This window comes from Humulus lupulus, chromosome 3, assembly GCF_963169125.1.
Source record: "Humulus lupulus chromosome 3, drHumLupu1.1, whole genome shotgun sequence".
Lineage (NCBI taxonomy): Eukaryota > Viridiplantae > Streptophyta > Magnoliopsida > Rosales > Cannabaceae > Humulus > Humulus lupulus.
Window position 1 is genome coordinate 145,666,764 of NC_084795.1, and position 22,073 is coordinate 145,688,836.

At 36.6% G+C, this 22,073-nt stretch overlaps 1 protein-coding gene across 2 annotated transcripts; it reads left to right on the plus strand.

The window, feature by feature from the left end:
• The first annotated feature begins 6,027 nt into the window (after window positions 1-6,027).
• On the plus strand, window positions 6,028-20,225 carry LOC133823205 (BTB/POZ and MATH domain-containing protein 4-like). Of its 2 annotated transcripts, XM_062255834.1 has the most exons (5): window positions 6,028-6,512; window positions 7,060-7,405; window positions 7,549-7,828; window positions 19,561-19,608; window positions 19,686-19,823. In XM_062255834.1, exons 1-4 carry the CDS (start codon window positions 6,151-6,153, stop codon window positions 19,605-19,607), a joined length of 1,035 nt encoding a protein of 344 aa, XP_062111818.1. In that variant the 5' UTR covers window positions 6,028-6,150; the 3' UTR covers window position 19,608; window positions 19,686-19,823. The 2 variants fall into 2 exon arrangements, with proteins under 2 accessions (XP_062111818.1, XP_062111817.1); XM_062255833.1 differs by lacking the exon at window positions 19,561-19,608 and having other exon boundaries at window positions 6,043-6,512; window positions 19,686-20,225.
• Window positions 20,226-22,073: the final 1,848 nt, after the last annotated feature.

Genomic DNA, 22,073 nt, shown 5'->3' on the forward strand with positions numbered 1-22,073 from the left:
TAATATGTTTTAGATGTCATATTTCTTAAACAATCAGTTACTTTTGTTTTATACGGGATATGTTTGATGTTTTGTTTATTAGCTTTAGTTTTATTGTCTTGTTAAAGGTTTATGCATGCCCCAATTTTATTGTAATCAATTTTTTGTAGTGAAATTTCACATTATTATTATTATTTTATGTTGGTTTGTATTTCTTATATGATTTTTTTTAAATAGAATGGTGAGTGAGAGTGAGGTAACACAAAGAAAATCAAAAGTAATTTGGGATCCACCAATACATGAGAAATGGATTGATTTAACTGGAGAACAAGTGAGAGCAGGTAATAGAAATGAATCACATTTGGGCAAATTAGATTGGAAAAATTATATTGAAAAATTTAATCTTGTGACAAAAAGAAATTATGATCGAAAGCAAATGAAAAATGATTGGGATAATGTTAAGAAATAGTGGAAAGTATGAGATTCATTACTTAAAGGAGAGACTGGACTTGGTTGGGACATACAGAGGCAAATGGTTGCTGCTCCAGATGAATGGTACAAGTAGATTTTTGTACAAAGCTTTTATAGTTATGATTTGTTTTTATAATTAATAATCTTATTATTTTGTTTCCTAATTAATAAATCATCAACATAAATATCAAGATGCTGCTAAATTTTGAGTGAGAGGTTTAAAACATTCTTTCAAGCTCGTGAGTTGTTTAGAGATGTTACTGCTACTGGAGTTAGAGCTTGGGCACTAACCTCTAGTTCACTACCTCCTTTATACATCGAGGATCATAATGATGTAGTGATTGATGAGAATTTGGAGGAAAGTGATCATGAGGGAGTGAGTGAGCCAATGAGAATAGAGACAAAATTACTTGACCCAAATAAGAAGCAATTTAAGAAGGGAAAAAAGAATAATTCTACAACATCAAAGTTTGTCCAAACAATTTGATGTGATTTGTGGGCGATCAAAAATAGGAGTTCATATATACGTATTGATCCATCGGGATGTAGTGTTCAAGAAGTGATCGATAAGTTAGTTACACTTCCAGGTTGTGAACCAATGAGCCCTCTTTTCAAAGTTGGTACTAGTATGCTCACGAAGAAAGTAAATAGAGAAATTCTTGTAGCTTTGAAGGAGCCTAAATATCAAATTGAATGGTTAAAAGAACAAGTGTTCGATTTCTAAGTTAGATTTTTTTTTCTTGTCTAACATTGTGGTTTGTTTATTTCTTGAGCAATGTGGTTTGTGTTTGTTTCTTGAATTTAATAATTTTGAAAGACACGATATATTTTTTTTAATTATCTTTTTGATTTTATATAATCCAAAATAATACAACTTTATATTATATGTTTGCATGTTTATCTTTTTTAAAGTGTATTATATCACACTCGTTGATCTTATAAATGTTAGGAAAATATTGTTTTGCCTCAATGGAAATGATTATAATATTACAACTCTAAGCAATAATATTACAATAGACAATGATTGATTAAATAAAGTGTTACAACTCTATAACCGAAAATACAAATAAAATAGAGAAAGAAGAAGAAGAGGATTGAAATAGAAAATACAACTCTTGACAAAGAGATACAAATAAACTTGAGGTAGTAAAATAAAAGATGTAGATGAGATTACAACTCTTAAGTAAAGATACAAGTAAATATAACAAGAATGATATGAAGAAAAAACAATAGGAGAAAATAAGAATAAGAACAAAATAATAAGATACTCTCACTCACACAACCAAAGTGAAGAGTGTTGGAGATCACCAACTTGAACAAGGTTTGAAATCTTTGTCCAAAAGCTTATTTCCCCCTAACTCAAGCACTACAGGATCTCTCTCAGATTTAGGAAATGTTTTCTGGAATTATCAAGCCTCAAGGTGTTTCTAGTCAAGTGCTCTAGTGGATAGAAAAGTTGTGTCTTACAAGTGAGCTATAGGCTCCTATTTATAGAGTTTAGAGACATCATTTGAATTTCAAATTCCACCAACCCACATGGCTGTTACCAATGTTTAATTGGATTAATATGGAATTAAAAAAGAGATTTGGGAGTTATTTGGAATTTTTGAGCCGTTCAACGAAGATTGAAAAAACTTAAAATTTGGTCAGTTTTTGCCTGTGGCCGCGGCCAGAGACATTAGTGGCCGCGGCCACTAATCTCTGACCCACAGGCCGCGACCACTGACCAAATTCAGCACAAAAATGTGATGTTTTTCCAAACGGTTCCAAACTCTCCCAAATGATTTTGTAATTCCCAAAACACATTATTGGGGTTAAAATCATATATCTAACAGCCATATCACATATGGCTTTATGAAATTCATCTCAATATTGTGTAACAACAATTTACACAATAAAGGGTAATATTTGGAGGTTACAAATTTGTAACACCAAATATGTTACATTATTTGGATATATCTCATATATCTAAATATTGTAACTCTCTATTATATGTTACAATATGTGACACACTTTGTCACATTTATTTAATCTAAAACATTATATTATAAAATAATATAACAATAAATAAAAATTATATTTTAAATATAGAATGGATAGTGACACAAATTTAGAAGACATAAATGAAGAATATATACAACAAGCTATAACAGAAAAAATAGAAATTGATGAGCTTGTCATTGTTGTTGCAAGAACATCGAAATATTATCATAACTATTTTTTGGTTAAAGAACTATGTAGAAATTCACCTCACACTTGCGGAAAATTTATGATGGAAATACTTGATGGAAACGGTTGACGGTGTCATGAGATGTTTCAAATGGAAAAATATATTTTTTGTAAATTGTGTGATGATTGAGAAGTTGCGAGCTAAAATTTAGTAAATGTGTAAGACTAGAAGAGTCAGCCAATATATGTTTATGATGATTTTAGGACATGGTGCATGAAATAGAATGATTTAAGAACATTTTCAATATTTAGGTGAAACTGTTAGTAGAAAATTTTCAAATGTATTGGAAAACATGAGTATGCTTGCTCTAGATGAAATTAGACCACTTGAAATTTTTGATGAAATCTAATATTATATACGAAAAAATCTTAGATATTGGCCATACTTTAAGGTATGAATACATCATCTTCATATGTGTATATATTTTTTTAACTAACTATGAAGTTTTTAAATTTATAATTTTTATCAAATTGTTATTAAGAGGATTGTATTGGAGCAATAGACAAAACACATGTTGGAGTTTCACTTCTAGTAGATAAACAAATACCATACATTGGAAGAAAGAGTTGTCCTACACAAAATATTATGAATGCATATGGATTTGATATGTTATTCACATTTGTATGGGCATGATGAGAAGGAACAACACATGCCGCTCATATATTTCTTGAAGTATTAAGAAATACACATCTTAATTTTCCTAAACCACCCAATGGTATATTGTAATCATTTATATTATTTTTATGAATATGATTTGAAACTTTTAAAAAATAATAATTTTTTTATTGCAGGTAAATATTACTTAGTGATGCATGGTATCCAAATATGAAATATTATTTAGCTCCATATAAAGGGCAAATATACCATCTCCTCAATTTCAACAAGGTAGTCAACCTAGTGGCTCTAAAGAAGTATTTAACCATGATCATTTTGTTGGGGTTTTATGCCCTAATTAAAATTCAAATTCTTTGTAATCTCATTTTATTATCAATAAAAGAATAGAAATCATTTTTTGACTTGGTCAATCACTTTGCTCACATGTTTTATTTTCATGATTATTTGTTTAATATAAAATTCTATTAAATCCCGAGCATATATCTAATCTTATTTATAGTGACGTAATCACAGTGGAATATAAATATGATTATATGTTCAAAATAAGTTAGTCCTAAGATTAGTCAGTGCACCGGATTTACACTGACTTGCCAATCTACGATATGATCTACTTACACATTACAGTGTTATGTTATTTCCAGAACATTAGCAAAGTAGATAAGATCGGATGTATTTGTTACATCGGACATGATCGATATTGACAGTTGATAAGATAAGTAAACATACCGTTATTATCTATTCTAGTCATATCATATAGTTGACCATAGGTCAATTCAATCTCAATTCTGAGTGGTTAGTATTCTAACTGATTGTATTATTTGAGTTCTTTGACTTGTTCGTTACCAGCTTACCCTACAGACTAGCCCATACTTACATCTTGGGAACTCGGTAGTGCAATTGAGTGGGAGTGTTAATCATAGATATGAACATCTATAGCTTCTGATGAAGAAGTGAAATGATGGTTTTCTTTTAGTTTGGCTCAAGGTGTTAAATGATAGAGATCTCATTTCAGTAATTAAATTAGTTTACTGAAATATCATTTACAAGGAACTAAGTGTTTTAAGGATAAAATACAATGAGGGGTAAAACGATATTTTTAGTCCTATCTCATTGTAGACCGTCTATAGAGGATTGAGTGACAATTATGGTTGTAACAATGGATAATTAATAGCGTATCTATATTTGTTATAGAGCGTTCTATGAATTCAAGAGTGCAATTCCAAGTCTATAGTGGAGTCACGAGGAATTAATAAGTTAGTAAATTTATTTGTTAGATTTATGATAACTTATTGGAGCTTGATTTCATAGGCCCATGGTCCCCATTGTACCTTGGATAAAATCATCTAGATAGTCTCAATTAATTGATTTAATTATCAATTAGAATTATCAAAGTTGACCAGGTCAATTTTGGATAGTTTCACAGAGTTGTGTAATTTTAAGAAGAAAAGAGAAATTATGGCTGATTTATTAATTAAGATAAATTGGTATCTAAATTAATAAATAAATTTAAATCAAGGTTCAAATTATAAATAATTAATTTGATAAAGGATTTAAATAATTATTTAATTAATTAAATCAATAGAAAATAATACAGGCCTTGATTTTAAGTCCAATAGGCTTATAATCAAATGAGAAATTTTACGGGCCTATAGCCCATGATAATTTCGACCTAGAGCTTCAAAATGGCTATTATTTTATTGATTTTTTAATTAAATTAAATGGCCTAATTGAGTCTATAAAAGGAGTGCTTAGAGAGAAGTCAAAAAAATAAGTTTGATAAGTTACAAGTCAGATTTTATGATAGTTTTAGATTCTCTCTAAACACAAGTCCTTTTCTAAACCTCTTTGTTATTTTCTCTTCTTCTCTCTATATCTATCTCATGTGTTGAGAATTGCCCACACTAGTCTAGGTGGTTCTAAGGATACATTGGAAGATTGTGAAGAAAATAGAAGATCGGTTCAGTTTCTTGATAGTACTCTGCGACAGAGAGGATACAAGAGTTAGAGAAACTGAAGGAAGGACTCTTTAATTCCGCTGCGTATACTGTAAATATTCTATTATTTGTTTCTCTTGAATTCAATTTTAGAAACATGTTTTAGGCTATCTAGTATTAATTTGTTTAATATTAGATATACATGAAAATAAATAAAGATCCTGTATAAGCTAATCCAACACATTCATCATTACAAAGTATTATTGAACATTGTTTTGGTATATGGAAAGCACGATGAGAAATTTTGCTTCAAATGTCAAATTATAAGTTTTATAAACAAGTAACTATTGTTACCACTACAATGACTTTACATAATTTTATTAAGAGGGAGACCATTAATGACATGGAATTTTTGTCTCGTGATGAAGCAAATGATGATTTTGTAAATGATGATGAACAAAATATTAACTTAGTAAGAGATTAAAGCAAAATGAGAGTTACTTGTGATAAAATTGCACTAAACTCATACTTAGATAAACATAAGTATTAATTTTTCTTTTATAATTATGTAATAAATTAAAGATTCATTTTTATGGGTTAGTTTTGTTTATATTATTATTTTTTATTTGTTATCATTGCAAAAAAATATTATTAATATTGTTATTTTCATAGACAAAAAATTGACATATAATATTTTGTAATATTCATATTGTACTTACCAAATACTTTGAAAACCTCAAAGCTCTTTCGCAAAAAGAAAGTTACCTAAACAAGGCATAATCTATTTGTGCCTTTTCATTTCTGAATAACTAACTAAAATATACACCAATACCATTTATGTATGTTATAGTTGTTTTTGTAAAAAAAAAAAGTATGTTATAGTTGTTTGTAGTGCTGGAAAGAAGAGAGGGAAGGGGAAAGATGAAGTCGGGTTCTCGGTCGCTGTCGGTGACGCAGACAGTGAACGGTTCACACAACTTGACAATAAAAGGTTACTCACTGGCAAAGGGTATGGGAGTAGGGAAGCACATAGCCAGCGAGACATTCAGCGTTGGTGGATACCAATGGGCCATTTACTTCTACCCAGACGGCAAGAACCCTGAAGACAACTCCGCCTATGTCTCCGTCTTCATTGCTCTGGCCAGCGACGGCACCGATGTCCGTGCTCTCTTCGAGTTGACCCTCCTTGACCAAGGCCTCAATCCCAAGCACAAGGTCCATAGCCACTTCGACCGTGCTCTCGAGGGCGGCCCCTACACACTTAAGTACAGGGGTAGTATGTGGTGCGCCTCTTTTTCTTCTCTCGTTTTCATTTTCATTGTCTACTTTAAACCCTAGCTATAGCTATATAAAATTATTTTTTTCTTTCGCTTTTGGGTATTTCCTTACTGTCTAGGGTATTCAACAACAAGAAAATAGAAACTCTACAAATGATGCCATGTACAGTTCTTGTATCGTTGTTCTTCGGATATTTTTAGCGTTCATAGATAGTCCTTTCCAAGGTTAAATTTATTGGCAAAATTATTTTGATGGTCGTTCGAGTGCCCATCTTTTACACCGTGGGCTCGTTCATGTAAAAATGAGGATTTTTTTTTTTTTTTTTTTTGTAATTTGGGTGGCCTTGCCCATGGCCAAAATCGACTTACAATGCCTTGTCTTTGCGATGAGTGGATTTTCGTTTTAATTGTGTTGTTTTTTTATAATGTTGGATTATCTTAGAAATACTCTAGAAATATGATAAGGTTTGGCCATTTTAGCAGGGAACGATGTCTTCTTTGTGCTTGTTTATATTTTTGTACCAATTAATTATAACTTACTTTTTTTTTTTAGGGGATACAAGCGATTTTTTAAACGGACTATGCTTGAATCATCAACGTACCTTAAGGATGATTGCTTGAAAATTAATTGCACTGTCGGTGTTGTGGTTTCTGCAGTAGATAGTTCAAGACTACAGTCCATACATGTCCCCCAGTCTGATATTGGGTCACATTTTGGTATGCTGTTGGAGAATGAAGAGGGTTCAGATGTTACTTTCAATGTATCTGGGGTGAAATTTCATGCACACAAGCTGGTAATGGCTGCTCGTTCTCATGTATTTGAAGAAGAGTTTTTTGATAGGATGGAAGAGGATAATTCTGAAATAGTTATCGCAGATATGGAACCCATTGTTTTTAAGGTATTTTCTACAATTGGTTTTTGTGACATTTTGCATAAAAATTGTAAGTTTGTTGCTAATAAAAATAGGCTTGCATTTTGTAGAAGCATATGTGTGCCAATTTTCCCTTATTCAATCAAGTCACTTTCATTTTTCTCGAGCAGGGTTTGCTTCATTTCATATATAGAGACACACTAATGGAAGATGTGGAATCCCTAGATTCTAGTTCATCTTCCATGCCGTCTTCATCAGGCACATTAGCTGCAAAGTTGTTAGCTGCAGCAGACAAATATGGTCTACCAAGACTGAGATTGATGTGTGAATCTGTTCTCTGCAAGGATATATCTGTGAGGTCTGTTGCCAATATCCTGGCTTTGGCTGACCGCTACAATGCGACAGATCTGAAATCCCTTTGCCTGAAATTTGCTGCTGAAAACCTACTTGGTATGCTATACTTTGTTTTGTCTCTAATTATCATGATGTAGTCTCTATCTAGTTTGGAACGATATATGTATGTGTTAGACTTAGACTTCCAATTCGCCTAACATACTGTAGGCGCAAGAAGGCTATATGGGCTTAATCAACTCTTAGGACGAATTTTGATGACTTGGCTTTTATAGTTAGTATAGTGTCTTATTAAGCTGATGTTCTTTTGGTTATGATGTTGGTATCATTTCAATTAGTCCTAGATAGTTAGAATGGTTATAGTTAGAACCCATGTTTAAAAAGGCGGTTTTGAGGCGGAAAAAAAACGCATGAAGGCGTGTGCCTTGCTTAGCAGAGGTGAGGCGTATGCCTCATTGTAGTGAGGCGCTGAGTTGGGGCGGCTGAGGCGAAAGTTGAGAGAGGCGTATGCCTCAGGGGTGTATTTTCGTAATAGGCTTTTTTATGCCCAAAAATGCCCAAACTCAAATTAAAACACAACTGATCTAAATAGGCCAAAAAAGCTAAGTTAACATTATTTTAGAAATTTAGATAATTTATGAGATATTTATGTTTGAGTTTTATGACATTTTTTATTCTATGTTTGAGTTTTATAAGACACATTCATTTTACTTTATATGTTCTAAAAATATTTTTTTAATTAAATGTCTGAGGCTTACGCCTCAATGCGCCTTGAGGCGTACGCCTCGCCTCACAAGAACAAAAAGCCTTGAGGCATAAAAGCGGTACTTTAAACATTGGTTAGAACCTAAAGAGGTCTAGGGGGGTTTTTCATATTATTTTTAGTGTAAAGAGTGTAACTCTTGTTGGAGATATCCAAGGGTCTCAATCTTGGAACCTATTTTTATCTGTACTTGGTATCAATAAAGATCACTCTGGTTTCTCAATTCACTAAGGTGAAATCACTTGGTATCAAAGCACTCGCTTTTGGGTGATGGTCTCGATTTTGATACAAATTGAGGAGGAACATGGAGTAAAATGGTGGTTTTCTGGTTTGTACCGAGTACATATCATGGTAGAGAGTGGTTTTGGGATGAGTTGGCTGGGTTAAGTAGTGTCTGTGGAGATAGGTGGTGTTTGGAAGGAGACTTCAACGTGGTTAGGACTATTAGAGAGAAGTTTAATAGCAGCACAAACATAGAAGTATGAAGAGTTTTGATACTTCGATAAATGAACTATCCCTGCATGACCTTCCATTCAATAATGGGTTGTTTACTTGGTCCAATTTTAGAGTAGTTCCCATTTGTTGTAGGCTGGGCATGTTTCTTTTTTCTAATTGGTGGGCTGAAATTTTTTCAGTTTGCAAGACAAACTATGGAGGTTAGAGCTATTTCATATCATTGACCATTGGTGTTGGGCACAATACCACTGAATTGGGGGCCTTCTTTTTGTTTTGATAATATTTGGCTGAAACAAAAGTCTTAAAAAATGACTTTGTTAGATAGATGGTGGAGTGAAGTGAGGGTTTCAGGGTGGAATGGGTTCAGATTTATGCAGAAATTGACATATGTCAAGGAAAATTTGAGGTAGTGGAGTAGAGAAATTATGGGGAACAAGAAAGGGATAAAACAAGCAATGGAAAAAATAATACAGGACTTGAATAGCATGGAATATGGAGGTAATTGGAACCAGATTTTGAAAGAAGAGAGAAGTTGAAAGGAGATTGGTATCAGATGGTGTTCGAAAATAAACAAGCTCTGAGGCTTACAACAAAGTTTCAATGGGCAAAGGCGGGTGATGGTAACATGATAGGCCACCCTTGACCCACGTGTATGCCAGGAGGGGTAACAGGAAAAAGAATGACAAGTCAGCAAAGAATGAGCAGAGTTAGTTAGAGTGGGGTATTGTGGGGTGTTATGGGTACACGGTATAGCCTGTGAGCCTTAGAATAAGTAGTGTTTGGATAGTATTGAGAGGGTGTCCATTTTTTTCTGAAAGTTTATTGTAATTGGAGAGAATCAAGCTCTCGAATTCTTGGTATTTCAATGAAAAGGCTGGTTGTTGAGCTGATTGAGTTTACTGTTTGATTGTTTTAGCTTGATATTTCTGTGATAACGTACCAAAGTGGTATAAGAGCACAGACCTTCCATGGGACCCAAGGGAAATGGTCAAGTGGAAATGATGGAGGAGAAGTTGGAGGATGTACAATTAGAGCTTCAACGGGAGATGTCTGAGATCTGAGCAGAGGTGCACCATTTTCCTCAAGAATTGGACTCACTTCGAGTGGATACACAGAGGATTCCAGGGTTGGAGAAGGTTGATTACCTTATTGGTCACATTACTCATCTACTACAAGCTTCCAATCGCACAGGAGTTGGTCGAACGAGTGAGATGGAAGATCGATATCGTAAGGCAGTCAATGGCGACAATTCTTCATCTCGGATGCCGATGGGTGAACCAGCGACGACCCCCCTCCTCCGGTGATGTCGACAGGTTCTCCATTACCTTTGATGGATTCGCAAGGGGGACGGGATATCAGACTGCCACAGATGGAGCTGCCATTGTTTTCAGGAGAGAGCTCCGATGGCTGGATATTTCGAGTGGAACGATATTTTCTGCTGAATCGGCTCACGGAGGCTCATATGCTGGAGGTGGCCATTATCGGGCTAGAAGGGGATCACCTGACTTGGTTCTAGTGGGAACATCAAAGGCGACCAATCACTTCTTGGGCCATGTTGAAGCACCTGCTGTTGATGCGATTTCGAGTAGTACCGGCGGGCTAAAAGGAAGCCCTTCCTCTTTGCCTAAAAAGAGTGCACGTGAACTTAAAAAACCTGAGTTTAATGTGAATTATGAGAATAGGAGAATAATTGGGTGTCGAAAATTCTCATGAAGCTTTTATTATGGAATGTAAGGGGTAGTGGTAATAAAGAGAAGCGGAGGGCGATAAAATAAACCATTTGCAAGGTCAATCCTGACCTTATTGTGCTTCAAGAGGTGAAAAAGGTTAAAATAGACGGGAGTTTTATAGGGAGTATTTGGAGGTCCAGATTTAAAGCTTGGATTTTTCAGCAGGCAATGGGTAGATCAAGCGGGACGTTAGTGGTTTGGGATACTCGTAGTGTTTCTGTTTCGGATTCCTTGGTAGGGGAGTTCACCGTTTCCATTCGTATTGAAGCTGAGGGTAAGAACCCTTGGTGGTTTTCCGGTGTTTATGGGCCTGTGGCTTATGGTAAACGGGATAGTTTTTGGGATGAGTTGGCAGGTCTACAAGTCATTTGTGGCAGTCATTGGTGTCTGGGGGGAGATTTTAATGTGGTTAGGAGAGGAGATGAGAAACTGAACGTGTCCAATACTAGAAGTATGAAGAATTTTGATGCGTTGATCAGGGAGATGAACTTGGTGGATCCTAAGCTCCATAATGGTCGTTTCACATGGTCTAATTTCAGACAGAGGCCTATTTGTAGTAGGCTTGATAGATTTTTATTTTTGCCCTTATGGACTGAGTTTTATCCTTTCATTCGCCAGGAAGTGTTGGTTCGCATTGTCTCAGATCACTGCCCTATTGTGTTAGATTCCAACCTTCCTTCGTGGGGTCCCAGTCCATTCATATTTGATAATTTCTGGCTTGAGCATAAGGATTTCAAGGTGTTTTGTCAGAAATGGTGGAACTCGTCTAAGATGATGGGGTGGCCAGGATATGGGTTCATGGAAAAACTTTCTTTGGTTAAAGATAAAGTTAAGGGGTGGAGTAGGGAGGTTTTTAGATCAAGATCTTTGCTTAAACACTCCTTGGAAAGAAGGATGTTCAAGTTGGATAGATTAGAGGAAGGTGGTCAGTGGAATGATCAACTTCTTTTGGAGCGAAGGAAGATTAAGGAAGAATGGCAACAAGTTGTCTTTGAAGAGGAGAGAGGAGTTTGGTTTAAGTCGAAATGTCAATGGGCTAAACAAGGAGATTCTAATTCCAAGCCCTTTCATAGTATCCTTAGCGCTCGTAAAGCTAGGAATTTCATCTCTAGAATTGAGCAAGAGGATGGAACTATCCTTGACAAAGATGCGGATATTGAAAAGGCAATTGTTGATTTTTACTCCTCGTATTCTTCGGTCCCTAGGAGGTGGAGTGGTGTCGAAGGTATTTCTTGAGAGCCTATTCCCTCTTTCTTGTCCTCTCTCCTACAGAGGTCGTTCTCATAAGAGGAAATTCGTCAATCAGTTTTCAATTGCGATGGGTCCAAGGCTTCGGGTCCTGATGGATTCTCTTTGGCATTCTATCAGGATAATTGGGATACGGTTAAGAGTGATCTCCAAGTAGTGTTCGATGGTTTCTTTAAGGATGGGGTTATTCATCGGAGGACCAATGAAACATACATATGCCTGATTCCGAAGAAGTTGGATAGTTGTCGGGTGTGAGCTTTCAGGCCAATTAGTTTGGTTACTAGTCTCTACAAAATTATTTCAAAGGTGCTGGCTGGACGTCTTAGAGGAGTTCTCTTTGATACAATAGCTGAGACTCAAGGAGCTTTTGTAGAGGGCAGGCAGATCTTGGATACTGTGTTGGTGGCTAATGAGGCAGTGGAGGAGTATCGGAGTAAAGGCAAGAAGGGTTGGGTTTTCAAAATTGATTTTGCTAAAGCTTACGATTGTGTAGATTGGGATTTCCTGGGATTCGTTCTGGAAAAGAAAAGTTTTGGTGTAGTTTGAAGGAAGTGGATTCTTGGGTGTTTGTCTTCTACTTCCTTCTCCGTGTTTTTAAATGGGAGACCGAGGGGGAAATTTAAGGGTTCTAGAGGTCTTCGCCAAGGGGACCCCCTCTCACCTTTCTTGTTTACCTTGGTGGATGATGTTTTGGGTAGGATGGTGGATAAGGCCAAGAGCGTCTCGGCGTTGCGAGGTTTCAAAGTAGGGAAAGATTTGGTGGAAGTCAGCCATCTTTAGTTCGCAGACGATACGATTTTTTTTGTGGATGATAATGAGTCTCTGTCAGCTCTGTTGGATATTCTAAAAGTTTTTAGTGTTGTTTCTGGACTTTCTATTAATTTGCAGAAGTGCCAGTTGTTAGGGATTAACTTGGAGGAGGAAATAGTGAAGCTTCGTGCTAGGGAGATTGGGTGTGAGGTGGGTCAGTGGCCTACGAAGTATTTGGGTCTACCTTTGGGGGCTTCCCCTCGCAACAAAGGATTTTGGGAGCCCGTGGTTTCGAGTTGTGCTAAGCGGTTGGATGGGTGGAAGTGTGCTTTCCTTTCTAGGGGAGGCAGATTGACACTAATTCAATCGGTTCTTACTTCTATTCTGGTGTATTATTTGTCGCTTTTTCGTATTCCTAGAGGGGTGGTAGAAGTGTTGGAAAAGTTGATGCGGGACTTTCTCTGGGAAGGTGCGGATCATTCTAAGTCGAATCATTTGGTCTCTTGGAAAGAAGTTTGTAAATCTCGGGATCACGGGGGCCTTGGTATTGGCAATTTGGCCGCAAGAAATAAGGTTTTTCTCATGAAGTGGCTGTGGTGTTTTTCGCTGGAAAAGAACACCTTGTGGCATAGAGTGGTGCTGGGTAGGTATGGGGGGATGAAGGTTTTTGGGACACTGGTAGAGGGGGGAGGTTGTCTGTTCGTGGCCCGTGGAAAGATATTTCTTCTCTTTGTGAGGAATATCTTTAGCTGGTTAGTTTCAAGGTGGGGAAGGGGGATCGAATCCGCTTTTGGGAAGATATTTGGATTAACGGTGCTCCTTTAAAGAATCAGTTCCTAGATTTGTTTTTGATTTCAACGTCCAGCAACTGTTTGATTAAGGATTTGGTGGTTTTCGGAGGGGAGTCGGGCTCCCAAACACAGGGATGGGATCTGCGTTTTAGAAGGAACCTGTTCGATAGGGAGGTCACCAGTCTCTCTCAGTTATTACTTTTGTTAGAGAGGGTGGCTTTGCCAGTAGTTTTAGAAGATCGGAGGGCTTGGACACCTGACGTTAATGAAGTATTCTCTTGCAAATCGGCCTTTTGGAGGTTAAGTTATGCTCAGTTGGGCTCAGTTCGGGAGTGGGGAAAGTCTTTGTGGAAAAGTGTCTGTCCCTCGAGAGTTAAAGTGTTCAATTGGTTGGTTTTCAAAGATAAACTAAATGTTCATGACAACTTGCAAAGAAGAAGACCCTATCATTGTTTGTCCCCTGGTTGGTGCGTTTGTTGTAAGCAGGCAGGGGAATCAACTAGTCATTTATTCTTGGAGTGTCATTTTTCAAGAGAAGTGTGGGGAAAAGTCTTAGTTGAGTTTGGTATTCTTTGGTGTATGCCCTCTAACTGTTCTCAATTGTTTCTCACTAGGTTAGGGGGCGGCAAGTGGGTTTCACGTCTTTGGCAAACTACTGTGTTGGCAACTTTTTGGGCCTTATGGCTACAGAGAAATAACAGACTATTCGAAGATACTTCCATTTCTGTAGAGACTATTTGGGATAAGATAAAATTTTGGGTGGCTACTTGGGTATATAGAAACAAATGTTTTGTGGGGTTGCCTTCTATGACCTTATTAGAGATTGGGGCAATTTCTGGGGGTGGGGTTTGTTGTGGTTTTTTTTTGTTTTGTTTTGTTGTTTTATTTGTAACCACGGTATTTCTCCGCCATAAGTGAGGGTTCTCAATTTTTTGAGAGGAGGTCAGCCTTTTTGACCTTTGTCTCTTTTTTTAAAAAAAATAGTACTGGTGGGATCCATGGTGGAGGAGCTACTATCGGCTAGGCAGGAGATGATAGTGAGGGCATACCAGATTTAATGGGAAGCCCTGGCGTCTAGGGTGGTTGGAGTTCTTGAGCATATCCTTGAGGGAAGCTTCATCAAAGGTCTGAAGTAGGAGATCAAAGGACCACTACACGTGTTGCAACTAACGGGCCTGGCCCACATAATGGAAACAGCCAAAGGATTGAGGAAGGCCATCATTTGCTAGGGTTGGGCCTTCATCAGAAAGGAGGCAACGTTAGGGCTACTCCCAACCCACTTGCCATACCACGATACACGCCCATGACCACTTTGTCGAGGAGTTCGAAGATGGCTTTTATAGGCAATTCTGGGGACTTGGAGTAGAGGACACACGACAAGGACCCAAACGAACATATCTATGACGAGAAGATTGACCGAGGCGGAATAGCAGGACAAGAAGAACTGAGGGGTCTGTTTTAAATGTGACAAAGTTTCATAGAGAGCATATATGGGTCGGAAAACCAAGACTCCCCCCCCCCCCCCGGTCCTGATTCGAGCATCGAGACAGTATCCGAGGAGCAATTGGCTATGTTGTCACTAAATTCCTTAGTAGGCATCTCTTTGGCCCACACAATGAATATATCAGGCACAATAGCGAAGCACCCAGTGACAGTGCTCATCGATAGTGGGGCAACGCAGAATTTTATCTCCAAGGAGTTGGTGGAGGCAGCTCAACTTCCCATTACAGCAACCACAACCTATGGAGTGTTATTGGGGACTGGTGGCAGGGTCCGAACAAAGGGTATTTGTGCTGATGTTGAACTGGATTTGGGGTCTTTACGAGTGGTAACAGACTTCTTACCATTGGAACTGGGCGGTGCCGATGCAATTTTGGGAATTTAGTGGTTGGGAACGTTGGGGAATATGCAGGTAAATTGGAGAACGATGGTGATGAAATTTGAATTAGGGGGTTCTTGGATTACACTACAAGGTGATCCCAGTTTGTGTAAATCTCAAATCTCGCTGAAGGCTTTGATTCACTCAGTCCAGCAAGAAGGGCAGGGTTATTGGATTCAGTTTGGGGCCTTAGCAGTCAACCAAGTTACCATTCTGACCAAGGTGTCACTAGAGGTTGTGGAATTGTTACAGCATGATTCGGTTTTTCACATGCCAGTGGGATTGCCTCCAACGCGATCCAATGAACATCAAATTACGTTGAAGGTAGGTCCAATCTCTGTTCGACCCTGTCGGTACGCACAGATACAAAAGGATGAGATAGAGGTTATTGGCAGAAATGTTGCAAGCAGGAATAGTGTAGCCGAGCACAAGTCCTTTTTCTAGCTCGGTGCTCTTGGTGAAGAAAAAAGATGGAAGTTTGAGATTTTGTGTGGACTATAGAGCTCTCTACAGAGAGACCGTTGCTGATAAATTTCTCATCCTAGTCATTGACAAGCTACTTGATGAACTCTACGGGGCACAAGTCTTCTCTAAATTGGACCTTAAATCTTGGTACCACCAAATAAGGGTGGCAGCAAAGGATGTAGAAAAGACTGACTTTTCGAACAAACGAAGGGCACTACGAATTTTTGGTGATGCCATTTGGTCTTACCAACGCACCAGCCACCTTTCAAGCCTTGATGAACGACATATTTTGTGATTCTTTGCGAAAATTTGTACTAGTTTTTTTTATAACATTCTCCTCTATAGCGCCTCCATGGAGCACTCAGCAATGGTCCTAAATCGTCTAAGCCAACATCAGTTATATGCAAATAAGAAGAAATGTTTATTTGCACATCTGAAACTTGAATACTTGGGCCACATCATTTCAGCGGAAGGGGTTTCAGCTGACCCAATCAAATTGGCAGCAATGTCCCAATGGCCAGTATCGAAGACTATTAAGGAGCTACCGGGGTTTCTCGGCCTTACTGGCTATTATAGGAAATTTGTTAGAGGGTATGGGCAGTTGGCACGACCGTTGACAGACCAATTAAAAAAGGATGCGTTTAGCTGGAGCAAGGAGGCACAAGAAGCATTCCTCATGATGAAGAAGTCCATGTACAAAGTCCCAATTCTTGCCTTGCCCAATTTTTCAGCTCCATTTGTAGTAGAAACTGATGCATCAGGTATGGGTCTTGGAGCTGTTTTGATGCAACAGTAGTGTCTGATAGCTTATTTCAGCAAGACTTTATCACCCAGGCTCGTTGTAAATCAGTAAATGAGTGGGAGCTAATGGCAATGGTGTTAGCTATACAAAAATGGCGTCCTTATTTGTTGGGATGCCAATTCATTGTTCGGACAGATCAACAGAGTCTACCGTATTTACTTGAACAACGAGTGGTAGCAACAGAACACCAGAAGTGGCTAATGAAATTACTGGGATATGATTTCCAAATACAGTACCGACTGGGCCTTGAGAACAAAGCTGCTGATGCACTATCAAGGGTTCCTTAGGTGGTAGAGTGCCAAGCCATTTCAATTCCCAACCTGATTTCTATTTCAGATTTGAAGAACCATGTTGCTACTGATCCTATGCTGTCCAAAATAATTCAGCAGCTACAGGCAGGGAGTCGTGCTCTGGTTACTCCTTTGCTCAAGGGTGTTTGAAATTTAAGGGCAGGTTGGTTATTCCCTCTTCTTCACCTTTCATACCTCTGTTATTGCAAGAATATCATGACAGTAGCGTGGGAGGTCATGCAGGGGATTTTCGAACATTTCAAAGGGTGGTTGCGGACCTCTATTGGCAAGGAATGAGGAGAGATATACAGAAGTTTGTCGCTGAATGTCACGTGTGTCAGCAAAATGAATATTTGGCTCAGTCCCCGGCTGGTTTGCTACTGCCCCTCCCTATAACGGAGCAAGTATGGGATGATATTTCAATGGATTTTATCAAGGGCCTTCTGAAATCTAATGGATTTGACTCCCCATACTCGTTGTTGTTGATCGCCTATCAAAATATGGGCATTTTGTCCCTCTTCGGCACCCCTATACAGCAGCTACTGTCGCTTCAGTTTTCGTTAAGGAAGTGATCAAACTACATGGCATCCCAAGATCCATTGTGTCGAATAGGGATAAAAATTTTCACGGCCTTTTTTGGAAAGAGTTATTCAAGTTGCTGGAACAATGCTTAAGCATAGCTCAGCCTACCATCCACAAATGGATGGCCAAACTGAGGTGCTTAATCGATGTTTGGAAACGTATATTCGCTGCTTAATCGATGTTTGATTCAATCGGTGCTATCTTCAAGGGGAAGGGAATAACTGGAGTTTTCACTTTTCTAAAAATTTAAATGATTGGGAGGTGCTAGAGGTTATCCGACTACTAGAAAGGGTGGGGACTAGAAGGTTGTGTAATCTGGTGGAAGACTGTAGAGTATGGAAGGGGGATAGGTGAGAGACATTCTCTTTGTGTAACAAGAGGTGAAGAGAATTGTATTCACTTCTATTTCAATGAGAAATAAACATATATTTATATACAAACTAGGGAAGCTATTCTAGGAAATTATGAGAGAATAGGAAACTAATTAGTCCTAATTTATTGCTAATTTACAGCTAATATAAACAACTAATATATACAGCTAACATCTTGTAAATCTGCCTTTGAGAATCTTAGAATTGTTTCAGGAGCTGTATCACCCCCTTGGGCTTATTCTCTGTGAAAAGTCAGTGCACCTCCTTAAGTTAAAGTGTTCTTTCGGCAGGTTTATGTGGAAAAAGGTGAACATGTTATGCAGAAGAGAAAACCATACATTTTTTTGTTTCCAGGTTCGTGCGCTCTTTGTAAAAGAGATAATGAGTCAATCGAACACCAAAACCTCTCTAATCCAAAAGTAGAATTATTGTATATTGTTCTTCTCTTCTAAGACATTATTACGCAGACAGCCTTTTTCTAGAACATTTTGTGTACTGTGTTACTATTGACATAGCCTCTGAATGATTTCATCAGCCATTTCATTGATCTGGGTGAACTGTTTTATAATGTTACCCTGCAAGTGGCCTGAAGTTTTGGTATTGCAGTAACGATTTAGAAATTTATCAGCTTTTTGATGGTGTATGGCACATTAAGTGCTTTGGGCTGACATTGGTGAAGATTTTGAAGATAAGTTTCTCAGTGTAGATTTGGAATCCTTCAGTAATTGGTTCAGGATGCAGATCATCTTGAAGAAGTAGTTTGATGAGAATTAACACGGTGAAACAGAAATTTTGATACTTTGGTTAATCGTTTGGGTTGCCTATGATAGGAAGGTTATGGAACATTTCTAATTTTCTTTGCTGAGGAGGGGCTAAGGTTAGGTATTTCTAATTAGGAATGTGGACAGGTTACTTGGTTTTTTAGGTTCAAAAATTTAGAAACCTTTTTGTCATTCACTTATTGAAATTTCATTACTTTATATATTATATTTCCCCTTCTTTGGTTTATTTGAATGGGGCTAAGGTTCTTATAAATATTCAGGTGTTTGCTTGGCTTCAAGCTCATGGTAAGATAAGCACTTGTGAATTGATGCCAAGGAGAAAACCTTGTGTTGCCTTACCTTATCTCCATCTTGGTATGTGGAGTGTAAAATGTAGTGACAAGACTTTGGATTCTAAAATTTGGGTTGGAAGGTGAAATTTATTTTAAATTATTCCCAGATATTGTGCAGACTTATTTTCTGTTGGTTCTGTCAGAGTTTGTATAATTTGGCAATAGAGATAAAATTGTAATATATATATATTTTTTTATGAGATGAAGAGTGAAGGATCTCTTGGAGAAGGGTGAAATTTTCATTTTCTTCTTTGGTCTTTGCTGCAAAGGGGTATGGACGTCCCCTCCCCCTCATTATGGATGAGTTAGAGAGAGGATCTCTTATCCTGTTTCTCTTTGTTTTCTTAGTGTCCTGCCCTGCCCTGCCCTGTCCTTTTTTTTGTGGCAGATTCTTTGTTTGTTTGTTTGTTTGTTTGTGTCGTATCTCTTTGTTTACCCACATACAAGCACGCACACACAAAAGGGTAAACTATAATCATCCTGAATTTTTCATTGAAAGTTCTTAAGGGTTGAACTTGACTTTGGTAAACACGGACTGATGTTTAACCATTTGAAACACATTCTGTTAATTTTAATTTTTTGCTCTTCAGGAGATCCTGAAGGTATTGAAAACCCAGGAATCAAGAGAGGAACTTAAGGTTGTTTTTGTATTTTAGTTTTGAGTCCTAAAACTGAAAGCTTTACATTTTGTTTCTGATTACCCTGTTTGATGCAGCTGTGATGGAGTCGGATGGTTTTGAGTATCTCAAGGAAAGCTGCCCATTGTTGCAGTCTGAGCTCCTGAAGACAGTTGCAGGATGTGAAGAGGGACGCAGTGGAGAAGGGAAGAGTCAAAGTGTTTGGGCTCGGTTTTCTGAAAACGACGATGCAAATGATCTCAGTGTGAGGGGGCAAACATGGGAAAATTGTGGTGAAAGAAATCGAGGCTTATGGATTCAACTTTCTGATGGAAGTGGTGATGCAAGTGGTAGGAGTCCTCCTAGGCAAGAAGACTGATAAATGTAAATTTGGTGTGCTATATTTTGACTTGTAACATTGATGGCATATGAAGAAAAGAAAACCAAAATCATGACAATAAATTGAATTGTATAAAAGAATAGAGAACATTAGACGGTATTTGAATGTCTCCTTTCCATGTTGCATCTCCTAAGTAGATAAAATTTTGGATTGTAAATTTGTTGTCCGAAGACATACCTGATCAACTCAACATACTATTTCACAAATTAATTTATATATCACATTTTGCTTTTGGTAACTTTGGAAAGGGTTATTTAGAGTAGAATCAGTCCTTGCATTGCAACTCAAAGTGTAATTTGCATGACTATTTTGGTAGAACAATTTGAATATTGAGAAAGAGGGAGAGGGAGCTCTTTACTCTGGAGCCAAATGGACCTTTTACTAAGAAACCAATGAAAAACTACCATGTGGTGTCTTTGTCATGGGACTCAAAACTACCATAAATGACAAGTCCCAAGCCGTGGGAAATGATTTGGTGTTATATTTTTGCTCAACATCGACATTTAGTAGTGTATCTTCATTGCAATTTAGTGATTTGGTTTTTTTAGTTGCAGTCCCTATCTTTATACTTTATGACATATAGGTTTTAAAAATTGATTTTGTATCATTTAGGTCTCCAATCTTTTTAATTCATATCATTTAGGTCCCTAAATAATATTTTTATTTCTTTTTTCTTTCAAAATACATAAATAAAATATAAAAAATGGTGAATCAATTTTAAAAAAATTAGACCACTTAATTTATAACAATACCAAACATGACATTGAAAATAAATATATTTTCATGACATTTTAAAAATATTTAATGGGTTTATAAATTAAATTAGTTTTTCATTAAAAAATTACTTATAAATTTTTAATATTAATAGCTGAACTATCACGAGATTATCAATATTTATAATGTACATATTTATTTTTTTTATAATGCAATTTATAACTAATCATATATATAAATAACTTTATATACACTATCATTAAGTTTTAAAAAGAATGTATGATAAAAAAGCATAAAATAATAAAAATTGATAATATCAGGATAATCGAGATAACATAGTTATGAATATTAGTTATAAAATAACAATGTAGGTAAGAATATTTTTTTTAACAAAACATTAATTTAATTTATAAAAATATTAAATATTTTTAAAATGCCATGAAAATATTTTTTTTCTCGTGTCATATTTGTTATTGTCATAAATTAAATGTCCAAATATTTTAAGAATGATTCACCATTTATTTTATAGTTTTTATGTATTTTCAAAGAAAAAATAAACAAAAATAGCATTTAGGGACCTAAATAATACGATTTGAAAATGTTAGAGACCTAACTGATATGAAATCAACTTTTGAGACCTAAGTGTTACAAAGTGTAAAAAACGGGGACTGTTGCTGAAAATAAGCCATTTTTTAATTAAAAAACAAATTGAAGAATTCAGCAGTAGAACTTCTAAAAAATGACACCTAACCAAACCGTACATAATTTAATGTTCCGTTACTTTGCCTCATTATGACAGTACTATTTAGATGTGGTTTTAGCAATATTTATATATATATATATATAGAGAGAGAGAATTATTTAGTCCCTTAGAGGATTTAGTCCAACATGTGGGGCTCAAATGTTTTGCCAAGTGTCAAGCTATCAACATTTTTGGTGTTTTTAATTTTTAAAGTTTTTACCTGATGCAACTGGTTATCTAAACCAGATGGAAAAATAATAGTGATGTAACTGTGCAACTAGTTATCTAAACCGGATGGAAAAATAGTAGTGATGTCATTGTGCAACTGGTTATCTAAACCGGATGGAAAAATAGTAGTGATGTGACTATAAAAATGAATGACAATATGGTAATTTGGAGTCCAAAAATGTGTACTGTTCAAGGAAATATGGTAAAATTAATATGGAATTCAAAGTTATTTACAATATTGGGTAAGTGATAACTCTACAAAATAGAGTTATTTTACCACATTTTATGTGCTAATTATTGCTTAATTCTTGAGTTTTTCATTGATTTGTTAAGTTTTTAAGTAATTTTGAATTTATTGAGTTTATTTTGATTTTATATATTTTTATATGTTTTTATAGTCAT

Bases quoted from the DNA above. Each gene is read 5' to 3' on its own strand.
- LOC133823205 (XM_062255833.1), top strand. From the start codon at position 6,151: ATGAAGTCGGGTTCTCGGTCGCTGTCGGTGACGCAGACAGTGAACGGT. The intron at 7,406-7,548 runs GTATTTTCTACA...TTTCTCGAGCAG, and splicing joins TGGAACCCATTGTTTTTAAG to GGTTTGCTTCATTTCATATA. The intron at 7,829-19,685 runs GTATGCTATACT...TGTTTGATGCAG, and splicing joins TGCTGCTGAAAACCTACTTG to CTGTGATGGAGTCGGATGGT.